Source organism: Mesoplodon bidens, assembly GCF_964165515.1.
Source record: "Mesoplodon bidens genome assembly, chromosome: 12".
Taxonomy (NCBI): Eukaryota; Metazoa; Chordata; class Mammalia; order Artiodactyla; family Ziphiidae; genus Mesoplodon; species Mesoplodon bidens.
In genome coordinates, this window is record NC_138168.1 from 44087183 (window position 1) to 44102071 (window position 14889).

The window sequence follows — 14889 nt, forward strand, 5'->3', positions numbered from 1 at the left end:
CAAAGTTATCTACTTCTGGATTTAAAGAATCCTAGAAATCCTGACTCTATCTTTGGTAGTCTGACAGGTATTTGTTTTCATGCTGACATCAGCTTATACTGAAAAGTCTGCTTCCATGAGTCTACTTCCTGTAGAGTCAACAGTTATGAGTATGATAAAAGTCTTCACTGAGGCTTTCACTATTTTCATGTTTCTGCCAGAAGACTTAATTTCTGGTCTGTGTAGCTCATAATAGGCACTTAAGACTAGGCAAATGTAAGGAAAAAGCAGAAACTATCTATGGATGACAAGACTCAGTGGCTCATGTTAATTTATAATAGCCAACAATGACAGAATAGTGAAGAGTGAAATCCCTTTTTTCTGAAATAACACATAATCACTTTATGAGGATTTAGTTAATAATTACCTTGAGAGAAAAACTATATTATGGACAGAGTAAGCATTAAGTAGCCTCCATGTTCTTTTAATTTATCCCGTAAAACATCTTGGGATTGTCAACTGGAAACAAAATATTTCTTTTAAAAAATTAATTTTTAGGGCCTCCCTGGTGGCGCAGTGGTTGAGAGTCCGCCTGCCGATGCAGGGGATACGGGTTCGTGCCCCGGTCTGGGAGGATCCCACATGCCGCGGAGCGGCTGGGCCCGTGAGCCATGGCCGCTGGGCCTGCGCGTCCAGAGCCTGTGCTCCGCAATGGGAGAGGCCACAGCAGTGAGAGGCCCGCGTACCGCAAAAAGAAAAAAAAAAAAAAAAAAAAAAAAAAATTGATTTTTAAAAATAGATTTTGGGGCTTCCCTGGTGGTGCAGTGGTTGAGAGTCCGCCTGCCGATGCAGGGGACTCGGGTTTGTGCCCTGGTCCGGGAAGATCCCACATGCCGCGGAGCGGCTGGGCCCGTGAGCCATGACCACTGAGCCTGCGCGTCCGGAGCCTGTGCTCTGCAACGGGAGAGACCACAACAGTTAGAGGGCCGGGTACCGCAAAAAAAAAAAAAAAAGGTTTTGTGCCAATTTTTGTAGATGGACATGACTATATTTCTGTCCAACCTGAAAGTTACACAATTACTAAAGTATCTTTATTTTATATTAATGCATTTTACTTAAAGGCAATTAAGTTAAACTCCTCTTACTGATTTGCAAGTTCTTTTCATATTGAGGACTTGATAAGCAGGATGACTTTTACAGTAGTTTTGAGCTAATAAATAATCTGGAGTATATCAAACATATCATTTTTAACACTCCTTTTATAGGATAAATGAGCACACCGTTGTGGCTGTCTGGCAGCTGTTTAGGAAACCCCAAAGACAACTTTGGTATAAAAGACATAGTAGAGTTGTTTATTTTGAATTGGGGGGGCTGAGTTTGGGAAATGCAATATCAAAAAATGTTATCAGAGGAGAAAAGATATGAGTAAGTGATTAAAGAATAAAGTTTACAAGCAATATTTAAAATAAACTAAGCATCAAGTAATGATACTTATTAGGGAACTTTTTCAAAGATGAGGAACTTTTTTTTTTCCTTGAACCATTTTTATTGACAAAAGTAAACAAACATCAAAGTTTATAAAAATCAGATCTTCTTGAGATAAACTTCACTTAGATATCTTATAAACACTCAATTCAACATCATATTATATTAATTAATATCCTCTGTAAATCAACTCTTACTACTGACTTTTGTCTCTCTATTCTTGATAACATCATCTCAATCATTCACTTTCATTTGTATCACTTTTTAAAATTAGATTTCACATATGACTGATATCATATTTGTTTTTCTCTGTCTTACTTCACTAAGTATGACAATCTCTAGGTCCATCCATGTTGCTGCAAATGGCATTATTTCATTCTTTTTAATGGCTGAGTAATATTTCATTGTATATATGTACCACACATCTTTTTTTTTTTTTACATCTTTATTGGAGTATAATTGCTTTACAATGGTGTGTTAGTTTCTGCTTTATAACAAAGTGAATCAGTTATACATATGTTCCCATATCTCTTTCCTCTTGCATCTCCCTCCCTCCCACCCTCCCTATCCCACCCCTCTACGTGGTCACAAAGCACCGATCTGATCTCCCTGTGCTATGCGGCTGCTTCCCACTAGCTATCTGTTTTACATTTGGTAGTGTATATATGTCCATGCCACTCTCTCACTTTGTCACAGCTTACCCTTCCCCCTCCCCATATCCTCAAGTCCATTCTCTAGTAGGTCAGTGTCTTTATTTCCGTCTTACCCCTAGGTTCTTCATGACATTTTTTTTCTTAGATGTCTTTCTCTTTCTGACTTACTTCACTTTGTGTGACAGACTCTAGGTCCATCCACCTCACTACAAATAACTCAATTTCGTTTCTTTTTATGGCTGAGTAATATTCCATTATATATATGTGCCACATCTTCTTTATCCATTCATCCAACGATGGACACTTAGGTTGCTTCCATCTCCTAGCTATTGTAAATAGAGCTGCAATGAAGATTTTGGTACATGACTCTTTTTGAATTATGGTTTTCTCAGGGTATATGCCCAGTAATGGGATTGCTGGGTCATATGGTAGTTCTATTTGTAGTTTTTTAAGGAACCTCCATACTGTTCTCCAGAGGAACTTTTGTTTAAACAAACAGTTCAAAGGTATGGCAAAAGCACAAAATGTTAGGCTCTCAAGAGTATTTTGGTAATACAAGAAGCCTCTGCTATTTGGGCACTAAATACTTTTTAACTGCTTTTTGTTCCAAGTAGACATATACTCAAAGATTAATTTGTCAATTTAACAGAAAAGAAAATCCAAATTCTAGTTCTACTCTTTTGGATGCCCTCCATATTTTATAGAGTAGGATTCACAAGTCTTTCCTTCATCTTATAAATAAATTCATTTACATCTAGCTAACATTCTGGCACAACCAGACAATTTTACTTTAAGACAAAGTCAATTTCCTTCTCCCATGATATTTATCATGGGAAATAAAAGGTCATCATTTTGTATATACACCTCTTTACAGACACATAAATATTCCTTTACATTTCTTAAAAAGGAATATACCAACATATCTCAGTTTCTCATATATATCTTTTCAACCTATTAATTAATGGTCACTTACAGTGTATAAAAGCAAAGCCAGGGGTATGTTAAAACTATGTTTGTTGACCCAGTATTTATTTCATTCTCCACAAATGACTTGCTTAGATATTGTAATTTGTATCCAAGGATTATTAATTAAATGATTAACTCAATTTAATATTAGTTTAGGAATTAGAGGGAATTCCTTGGCAGTCCAGTGGTTAGGACTCAGCCATTTCACTGCCAAGTGTTTGGGTTTGAACCCTGGTTGGGGAACTAAGATCCCACAAGCTGAGAGGTGCAGCCAAAAAAAAAAAAAAGTTTAGAAATTAGAAAAATTTCTATAAAGTTTAATTAATTAGGCTTTTTTGGGTTTGTGGAAACAAACCCAAGCCTTTCATGAGTTATACTAGTATGCTAACATTTTAATTCACACTGTGATAAGATCAGGAAAGAGACGTATAGTTGTTTTAAGACAGCATTATTAAGCTAGTCGAATTTGTTCAAGGATTCACCTTGATTAGAAATACAAACTTTTGAACTTCGTATTTTCTATTTCTATTTTTTATGCTTAATATTTAAGAGCTCTTCAGATTAAGTTTAAAAGTACTAAAGTTTATTAATATTTCTCTCTCCTCTGTCAATTTACATTGCATTACTTATTTTGTCAACCTATAAACAAGGCAATTAATTTAACTCATAGCTAAAAGTTTTTTTTTCCTTCTGCATATAGGCTTCATTAAGAGAAATATTTTTTTAGGAATCAACAGACTTAAAGCAATGAAAGTTGGATGTTTTCTTCCCTTTCTAAAAATTCTTGAGTTCTCTATTTTAAATTTTTAAATTTTAAAAGTGTTCCATAGTCTCTGTAAGCCAATCAAAAAAGGAATGCAATTAAATTTAATAGACTTATAATCTCATTTTTCTTTAGAGCAGGGTTTCTCAACCTTGGCACTATTGACATTTTAAGGAGATAATTTATTGTTTGGGAGGGCTCTCCTGTGCATTGCAGGATAGTTAGCATCCCTGACCTCTATCCACTAGAGGTGGATATAGAGACTAGAGACATCATTCCAAACATTAAAGAAGCTCAGTGAACCTCAATACACAACAAGGATATATACAAAGGAAACCATAATTAAGTATATGATAGTTGAACTGCTGACAAAGATAAAATCTTAAAAGCAGCAAGAGAAAACAAGGCACTTTTTCAAAAAGCAACAGTAGGGCAGATGACTATTTTACTGAAAATATGGAAGCCAAGAGATATTTAAAGTACTAAAAGAAAAAAAACTCTCAATTTTATGTCCAATTAAAATACCTTTAGAGATCATAGTAGAAATAAAGATTTATTCAGACAAATGAAAGCTGAGAGAATCCATCAGGAGCAGACCCACATTATGAAAAATATGAAAGGAAGTTCTTCAGGCTAAAGGAAAATGAACTCAAATGGAAGCACAGATCTTCAGGAAAGAAGAGCAGCAGGAAAGATAAATATATGGGTAAAAAATTTTTAATTGACTTTCAAAGTAGCAAAAATAAAAATATTGTGGAGTTTATGGGTAGACGTAAAATAAACAGTTGCATGAATTGTAGGAAGGAGTTATGTGGACTTAAATCATTGTAAGATTTTTATTTGGATAGTAAAAGACTAAAAAAAAGTTGCTAGCTTTAAGAGTGGAAGACACCATGAAAACAAAAATTACTAGCTTAAGGTAGGCTGTAATAAGTCAATATATATTGGAATCTAGAGGAGTAACTATCAAAGTGTGGCCTTTTGACTTAGCAGCATAAGCGTCATCTGGGAATTTGTTAGAAGTGAAAATTTCCAGGTTTCCCCCAGACCTACTAAATCAGAAACTTTAGAGGTGAGGCCCAGAAATCTATGTTTGAAGAAGTCCTTTAGGTGATTCTGATGCACACTGAAATTTGAGAACTATAGGTAACTACCAAAAGAAAATGGGTATAATTAAAAACCTAATAGCAGAGCCAAAACAGAATAATAAAAATACTTGATTAATCCAGAGTAATGAAGGAAGGGAAGAATAAAGGGAAAAAAATAGGTAGAACGAATAGAAAAATAAATAAAATGAATAAAATACACACTAAAATACATAGTAAGATTGTGTACTTAAACCCATCTGTAACAGTAATCACATTAAATGTAAATGAACTCAGTGCTCCATTTAAAAGACAAAGATTTTCAGACTGAAGAGACAAAAAGACACAGATAATTTTAAAGGATTAAAAAGATATACCATGTAAATACTAACCCCCAAAACAAAAACAAAACAAAACAAAAAAAACTTCTGTGACTATATTACTAATTTGTAAGTTTGACTTGAAGAAATATTACTAGAGATGAAGAGGGACATGTCATAATGATAAGTTTCAATTCAATGAAAAAAAATTTACAATCCTATTTGTATACAGCCATAATATAGCTTCAAATATATAAAACTAAAATGTCAGAACTAAATGAAGAAATAGAAAAATCCATAATTATTATCAAAGATTTTAATATACCTGTCTCAATTTCTCATAAAAATCAGACCAATAAATCAGATATAAAAGATTAAGAACAAATGTGATCTAATTAACCTAATAGAACACTATTCCCAACAATAGCAAATATATATTCTTTTCAAGAGTATTTGGAACATTTACCAAAATAGATCATATGTTGGGCCATAAAGAAAGTTTAAAATATTTTTAAAAATTGAAGTCATGCAGGGTACGTTCTCAGAACATAGTGCAATCACACTAGAAATTAATAACAGAAATATAGAACCACTTCTAAACAACTTATAGGTCAAAGAAGAAATCACAATGGAAACTAGAAAGCATTTAAATGATAAATAATGAAAACACAACATCCAAAATGGTAATGCAGCTAAAATAATGCTTAGAAAGAAGTTTATAGCTTTAAATGCATATCTTAGAAGACAGGTAAAAAATTAATGATCTAAACTTCCATCTCAAGTGCTAGAAAAAGAAGAGCAAATTAAATTTAAGATAGTAAAATAAATGGTATAATAAATGACTCTTAATAACTAATAAATATGTAAATAATAAGTTATAAATAAATAATTCAATAGGTATAGCTCAATTTGTGTAATTATATAAATAAATATCAATAATAGATGAATAATAAATGAGCAGAAATCAATGAAAGAGAAGGCAGACATAGAGTAGACACGATAAAACTAAATATGGGTCATTTGAAAAGTTTAATAACATTATTAAATCCCTAATAAGACTGATCAAGATAAAATAGCAAGTACAGAAATTATCAGTATCAGGAACGTAAAAGGAGACAGCAGTATACATCCCACAGACATTAAAAAGATAAAGAGCTGAACAAACATATGGACACCAAGGGGGGAAAGTGGAGGGGTGAGGGATGAACTGGGAGATTGGGATTGACATATATACACTAATATGTATAAAATAGATAACTAATAAGAACCTGCTGTATAAAAAATAAATAAAATTAAATTTAAAAAAAGATAAAGGGCTTCAAACACTCCCTAACAACATACACAAAAATAAACTCAAAATGGATTAAAGACCGAAATGTAACGCCAGACACTATAAAACTCTTAGAGGAAAACACAGGCAGAATACTGTATGACATAAATCACAGCAAGATCCTTTTTGACCCACCTCCTAGAGAAATGGAAATAAAAACAAAAATAAACCAATGGGACCTAATGAAACTTAAAAGCTTTTGCACAGCAAAGGAAACCATAAACAAGATGAAAAGACAACCCTCAGAATGGGAGAAAGTATTTGCAAATGAAGCAACTGACAAAGGATTAATCTCCAAAATTTACAAGCAGCTCATGCAGCTCAATATCAAATAAACAAACAACCCAATCCAAAAACGGGCAGAAGACCTAAATAGACACTTCTCCAAAGAAGATAAATTGCCAACACACACATGAAAGGTTGCTCAACATCACTAATTATTAGAGAAATGCAAATCAAAACTACAATGAGGTGTCACCTCACACTAGTCAGAATGGCCATCATCAAAAAATCTACAAACAATGAATGCTGGAGAGGGTGTGGAGAAAAGGGAACCTTCTTGCACTGTTGGTGGGAATGTAAATTGATACAGCCGCTATGGAGAACAGTATGGAGGTTCCTTAAAAAACTAAAAATAGAACTACCATACGACCCAGCAATCCCACTAGTGGGCATATACCCTGAGAAAACCATAATTCACAAAGAATCATGTACCACAATGTTCATTGCAGCTCTGTTTACAATAGCCAGGACATGGAAGCAACCTAAGTGTCCATCGTTGGATGAATGGATAAAGAAGATGTGGCACATATATACAATGGAGTATTACTCAACCATAAAAAGAAACAAAACTGAGTTATTTGTAGTGAGGTGGATGGACCTAGAGACTGTCATACAGAGTGAAGTAAGTCAGAAAGAGAAAAACAGATACCGTATGCTAACACATAGATATGCAATCTTAAAAAAAAAAAATAGTGGCTCTGAAGAACCTGGAGGCAGGACAGGAATAAAGACACAGACGTAGAGAATGGACTTGAGGACATGGGGAGGGGGAAGGGTAAGCTGGGACAAAGTGAGAGAGTGGTAGTGTATATATGGACATATACACTACCAAATGTAAAATAGATAGCTAGTGGGAAGCAGCCACATAGCACAGGGAGATCAGCTCAGTGCTTTGTGTCCACCTAGAGGGGTGGGATGGGGGTGTGGGACGGAGACACAAGAGGGAGGAGATATGGGGATATATGTATATGTATAGCTGATTCACTTTGTTATACAGCAGAAACTCACACACCATTGAAAAGCAATTATACTCCAAAAAAGATATTTAAAAAAAAAGATAAAGGGCTTCAAAGGGCAACATCAACAAAGTGAGAAGATGACCCACAGAGTGGGAGAAAATATTTGCAAGTCACATATCTGATAAAGAACATGTATCTAGAATATGTGAAGAACGCTTACAACTCATCAATAAAGAACCAAAAAACTCAATTTAAAGATGGACAAAGAGGGCTTCCCTGGTGGCGCAGTGGTTGAGAGTCCGCCTGCCGATGCAGGGGACGCGGGTTCGTGCCCTGGTCTGGGAAGATCCCACATGCTGCGGAGCGGCTGGGCCTGTGAGCCATGGCCACTGAGCCTGCGCGTCTGGAGCCTGTGCTCCGCACCGGGGGAGGCCACAGCGGTGAGAGGCCCGTGTATTGCAAAAAAAAAAAAAAGGACAAAGAATCTGAATAGACATTTCTCCAAAGAAGATATACCAATGACCAATAAGTGCATGAAAAGATACTCAACATCATTAGCCATTAAGGAAGTGCAAGTCAAAACCACAGTGAGATACAACTTCACATCCACTAGAATGGCTAAAATAAAAAAGAAAGGTGGCAAGTGTTGACATGGATGTAGAGAAATTAGAACCCTCTACAATGCTGATGGGATTATAAAATGGTGCCCCTGCTTTGGAAAAGAGTCTGGCAAAAACTTTGACTTGAATATTTATAGCAACATTATTTATAATAGCCAAAAACTGGAAACAACCCAAATTTCCACCAACTGATGAACCAGTAAACAAAAGTGGTATAAGCACACAATGGAATAATATACAGCCATAAAAAAGGACTGATATACTGATACATGCTAAAACGTGGATGAACTTTGAAAACATTATGGGAAATAAAAGAAGCCAGTCACAAAAGACCATGTATTATATGATTCCATTTATATAAAGTTTCCAGAATGGGCAAATCTATAAAGATAGAAAGTAAGTTAGTGCTTGCCTATAGCTGGGGGGTGGAGTGGCTTAGAGAAAAATGGGGAGAGACTGCTAATGGATATGGGGTTTCTTTTTGGGGTGATAAAAATGTTCTAAAATGAATTGTGATGGTTGCACCACTGTGAATACACTAAAAATCATTGAATTGTTCACTTTAAGCAGGTTAATTGTATGGTGTATTAATTATATCTCAACATAGCTGTTAAAAATATAATATGAAAGGATATTATGAATAACCTTACACCAAAAAAATCAACTTAGATGAAATGTTCTTTTAAAAAATATTAAAATGAATACAAAAAAGAAACAAAAATGTGAATAATCATAATCTGTTAAAAATGTTGGATCTGTAATTTAAAACCCTCCCATAAAGAAAATTTCAGGCTGAGATGTTTCACAGGTGAATTATTCCAAACATTTAAGGAAGAAATAATACCAACCTTAAACTTTCTAGGAATATAGAGGAGAAAGGAACAGTTCACAACATTTTTTGAAGAGGGTAGTATAATCTTGATACCAAAACCTGACATGAACATTTTAAGAAAATGACAGGCCAATTGTTCTCATGAACATAAATGCAAAAATCCTAAACAACATAGTAGCAAAATGAGTCCACTTTTCTTTAAAAAAAAAAAAAAAAGGATAACAGATCATTGCCAAGTGGGATTTATTCCAAGAAAGCAGTTTCGTATTAACAATAGAAAATCTGTGAAATTCACCACATTAAAAAATAAATGAGGAAAATCACATGGCTACCTTAATAGATGCTGAAGAAGCAATTGACACAATTCAATACCCATTCAAGAGAAACAAAACAAAGCTCTCGGTAAACTAGAAGTAGATGCAGGTTATCCAATTCAGAAGATCAAATATATGTCTTGTGTGTCCCCTCACCCAACTAAAGGTCATGTTCTGTAGCCACACTGAAGAGAAAACACTAATGTGTTTGTCTGAAAAATGCCTAGGGGATGGTGGAACTGACTTGGAAGGAACCAGGGTCCTTGAATGTCCAAGAGGAGCAGACAGTTTACACACATTTACCAAACACATTACATTAGACACATTTAAACAATTTTTTTCTTTAAGCCACTGATGACTGTGTCTTTTTGTTAAAACAGTCTTACCCTACTGATCCAGAAGATGGTGTATAATGTGTAACAGGAGAAATTTCATTTGTACACAGGAAGAACATGTTGGTGATAAAAGATGACCAAGCATAGGGCTTCCCTGGTGGCACAGTGGTTGAGAGTCCGCCTGCCGATGCAGGGGACACGGGTTCGTGCCCTGCTCTGGGAAGATCCCACATGCCGCAGAGCGGCTAGGTCCGTGAGCCGTGGAGGCTGAGCCTGTGCGTCCGCAGCCTGTGCTCCGCAACGGAAGAGGCCACAACAGTGAGAGGCCCGCGTACTGCAAAAAAAAAAAAAAGATGAGCAAGCATCAAAAATGGTTTACCCAGGGAAGTTATGGAGTACCTTGCAGATCTTTGTGAAGAAGATTGAATTGCCCCATGGTGATACAGGGCCAGCTTGCTTACAGTTTAAATTCTATTCTAGCATTTACTAGAATAAAAATCATTGTTTTATTTTGGTACCCATCGCATTACCAAATTTTAGGAAATTTTTAAATGTTCAGAACTGTGGTGATTTATGTGTTTTGATAGATGGGCTTTATCCATTTACATTTATTATAGTTACTGATATATTTGAACTTATTTCTACCATACTTCTTTTTGTTTCCTTTTTTCTCTTTTCCTGCTCTCTATTGGATTTAAAAGACCCCTTTCCTATCCCTCACCCCTGCTTGTTTGGGAAGTTCTGTGTTGCATTTCCATTCTTTTGGTAGTCACTTTGATGTTTTTGACATGCATTATACATTTCCCTATAAGACTCTAAAGTTATTCATTATTTCTCTTCTAAACATTCCTGCTTTAACCCCATTGAAGCCCACTTTACCTATTAAACACCCTCAAACCCTACTCAAGCTAATCTTACCATCTTTTCCTTAGAGCTTAGATTGTACCACTTTTTAAACCCACTTTAAAAAGGGGGGGGTTGGTTTGTTTGTTTATAGTCGATAGTTAATTAAATGTATTTATTTTTTAAAAGACACTATTGAAACAATTCTTGAGAATCTCTTTTCTGAGACGTTAAATGAGGGCCCAGTTCCTGTCTCACGCAGAGTAGGTGCTCAATAAATGGAACCCATTTTTCCCCCTCCCAAAATAAACTGTTGTGGACATAGAGCCTGTCATACAGAGTGAAGTAAGTCAGAAAGAGAAAAACAAATACCGTATGCTAAGACATATATATGGAATCTAAAAAAAAAAAAAAAATTGGTCATGAAGAACCTAGGGGCAAGATGGGAATAAAGACGCAGACCTATTAGAGAATGGGCTTGAGGACACGGGAAGGGGGAAGGGTAAGCTGGGACAAAGTGAGAGAGTGGTAGTTTATATATGGACATATATACACTACCAAATGTAAAATAGATAGCTAGTGGGAAGAAGTCTCATAGCACAGGGAGATCAGCTCGGTGAATTGTGACCAGCTAGATGGGTGGGATAGGGAGGGTGGGAGGGAGGGAGACGCAAGAGGGAAGAGATATGGTGACATGTATATGTTTAACTGATTCACTTTGTTATACAGCAGAAACTAACACACCATTGTAAAGCAATTATACTCCAATAAAAACGTTAAAAATAAATAAATAAATAAATAAATAAACAGTTGTTTGTCTCTTTAACACTAGCCATGAGTGCTCAGCAGGCATGGATTCCTCTGGGTTGGATGCATTTCATGGACAGTTGGCAAAGACCAACCTCTCCTTATGTTAATTTTGTGAATACTGTACTTGACTGTGTAACAAGCTAAATGATGCAGGATTAAATGTTCTCATTTCTGAGCTGTGAAGTGTTGAAAGTGATCAGGAAATAAGGGCAGAATATCCATCCTTTGGGAGAAGAATGTCAAGTCTGTGTTGCTGCCCCTCTTGGCTGCTGGTTGGAATGCAGCTGTTAAGGCAGCTGTTTAACTGTTTGCCCAACTTGAAAGGACACTGCCAAGTGGCAAATATTTTTCATAACAACATTTTACTTTTTCTGAGAACAACAACAGTGCATTTTATTGAGCTCCAGCAGTGTGCCAAACATGACAGATTTATAACTCTGCAGGTTCACAACCTAGACTGAACACAATGCTCATTTCCATTTTTAATATTTATAAAAAGAATGAATAGGCTCCCAAAGGTAGCCTCTACACAAAACATCTCTACATCTTTCCTATTTGTTGAAAAGGCAGCAGAGTAACTTGAGAAAATGAAATACCTCTGAAAATGAAAATCTTAGAAATGTCAAAGGAAAAAAAGGAAAGTTTAAATATTTTACCCCTTCTTGTGACTTTACCCCTTCTCGTCCAGGACAGATGAGGGCAGCAGTAGCACAAGAAACACATCATCTACTGAATCTCCTGCAATTCGTGGGTCTCATTCTGGGTCATGAAGTTAATCTATGTTGTTCATTAAAATATTGACACTAAGTACTTAGCAAACAGTTGTGTTGAATCTGACAGGCTGTGAACTGAGGTGGCAGTGGGGGTAGGAGGTGGTTATCAACTATTCTATTTCATTGTAAAAGCTATATGACAGATATCAGCATTCAGAATTAAGAAAACACATTCAAATGCGTTAAGTGTGATTTTCTTCCAAACCCAAAAGTACATGGATCATGGTCATGCGACATAGACCTGCACCCTCAGTCTGTTACCCGTGGTCAGAAGCTCATGCCTTCAGAAAGGCTTATGGAGATATACTTTAGGCAAGTAGAGGGATCCTGCGCACACCTATTGTTTGTTCCAGCTAAAGTGATATTAGAAAGCAGCAGTAACCACCACTCATAACATTTACTGTGTAATCCCCTTTACAGCCTTTATGAAGACTACAGAAGTCAGGCAGGTGGATGCAAACTCATTTAATAAACCCTCACAGTCAAAGCTGGAACAGAGATGTTTCTAAAGGTGAGCTGGGCTGAACAAAGATGGTCAATGGATATTCTAACCTATGTTATGTTTTCTCTACTATTTACCAAATGGCAATTAACTCATAAATGACAGCAGTGTGGTCCAGCTGTTTCTCCAAATTACAAAAGCATACATTTCGACAAAACTGACATGATTTCTTGGACAATGATAGACAAAGTCCCATGTACTGGTTAATGGTCACTGAGGAAGTTGGCCACAAGTTTTGTTCTCTCTTTTTTTCAGGGATCAGAAAATTAGTAAATGCAAACCATGGATGAAGGTTATAAGATTGCTTCCACAGAAAGGATCCAAGTGTTGGAAAAAGAACTGGCTGTGCAATTGACAGAACTGAAGTCTGAGACAAAAGAACAGGGGACTCTTCAGGGGTCAACTCATTGAGCTTACAGGTAAATAATGGCAGTGTGAAGGCATGGTCTTCAGGGGCTTTAACCCCTACTCTCATCCCATAGTCTCCATCAGAAGCCCCTCTCCTTTTTTTTTTTTTTTTTTTGGCGGTACGCGGGTCTCTCATTGCCGCGGCCTCTCCCGTTGCGGAGCACAGGCTCCGGATGCGCAGGCTCAGTGGCCATGGCTCACGGGCCCAGCCGCTCCGCGGCATGTGGGATCTTCCCGGACCGGGGCACGAACCCGTGTCCCCTGCATCGGCAGGCGGACTCTCAACCACTGCGCCACCAGGGAAGCCCACCCCCTCTCCTTTTTACTTGGACAATTGGCATCATCGCAAGCTCAGACTTAACTGCTGCCCCTAAGGTTTTCCTATATTCTAGAATTGTCAAGGCATTTAGAGGCAATGTGCTACCAAGGAAAAAGAAAAAGTGCTCTTACATCTCACAAATATCATTGTCTTAAAGTTCCAGAAGCTACTATACAAATCATAGTCAATGAAATCTCATTTTCTCCAATGATATTTTAACTGAATTTGACCTTGATTTTGATGAGAAATTTCAAAACGAAAATAATGGGAGGTGTTTGATAATGAATTCTGCAAAATTATGTTCTTTTAGGAGCTATTCTATAGGTAAATGCTGCCAACAATAGCAATCAAATTCTTTTAGAGACACAGGGTAGCCAGGTCAGCCCTCGTGGGCCCAGGACATTCAAACTCCTCTGTTTCTGCTACTGCCACCGTTGATCAAGAGGAGCAGTTATAAGGACCCTTTTAGGTTGAGTAGCTGAGTAAACACAATGTGGATGGTGAAGGTTGGAGAGGGAAGGTCTGGAGAAGAAGCAGGAAATAGGTACATTAGTACCTCCTTCCAAAGATGATTCTGAAGAACCAGTATTTAGTGTATTTTATAATTTGGTATTTAAAGCCCCAAGGTATATGAAGCAGATCAAGGATTGTGTGATGAAGTGGAAAGGGAATGGAACCATGCAAGTCATAATTTCTCCCAGCTTTTGTTCCTTTATTTGAAAGGTTAAAAATATGTACCTTGCCTACCTTATAAAGGTCAGTTGAGATCATGCACGCTAAAGCATTTTGAAAACTGTAAAACACCATGCAAAGATCAAGTGTTGGTATTGTTAAAACTTAAATGTCAGAGTGTCAGGCAAAGGGCTGCCCACTGTGCATTGTGGTAAGAAAGGTTTCCTGAAGTCCCTTTTAGGACAGAGTGATGGGAAATCTCTGGATACCTGTATTTCTCCACTCCCCAAAACCACCAAACACTGGACCTGAAGAATCTAACTATTAATCCAACAAACATTTATTGATCACCTTCTGTTTGCCAGGTGTTGTGCTTGGTTCTGGAGTCCATGGAAAATATCCACTCCTGATAATAACTTTAGAATTCTCATTTCCTACTAGACTACAAAATCTATTGAGAACTGGAGGATAACTGTGCCTTAGTCATCTTTCCTTCCACCCTCCCTCCCTTCCTTCTTCCCTTCCTAGCTTCCTTCCTTCTTTCCCATTCTTTCCCTCATCTTGCCCCCATAAGCCCAGGTCTTTGTGGTTGTTAAGTGCTTCACAGATGCTTGCCGAATGCATAGATGAATGAATGTA

The 14889-nt window shown here is 36.7% G+C and overlaps 2 protein-coding genes across 4 annotated transcripts in view; both read left to right on the forward strand.

The window, feature by feature from the left end:
- Nucleotides 1–11373, forward strand: part of CEP57L1 (centrosomal protein 57 like 1) — a 78311-nt gene extending 66938 nt beyond the window's left edge. For all 3 annotated transcript variants that reach the window (XR_014017177.1, XR_014017178.1, XR_014017179.1), the window contains one exon: nucleotides 10034–11373. The gene's annotated coding sequence lies outside the window, so the exon portion shown is untranslated. The remainder of the gene's footprint in view (nucleotides 1–10033) is intronic.
- A 1759-nt stretch (nucleotides 11374–13132) lies between these two features.
- Nucleotides 13133–14889, forward strand: part of LOC308625885 (uncharacterized protein) — a gene marked incomplete at its 3' end in the record, with an annotated part of 150517 nt that continues 148760 nt past the window's right edge. The window contains 1 exon segment of the mRNA XM_081250488.1: nucleotides 13133–13249. Within this exon segment, the coding sequence (XP_081106614.1) occupies nucleotides 13134–13249 (116 nt within the window). The 5' untranslated portion in view covers nucleotide 13133.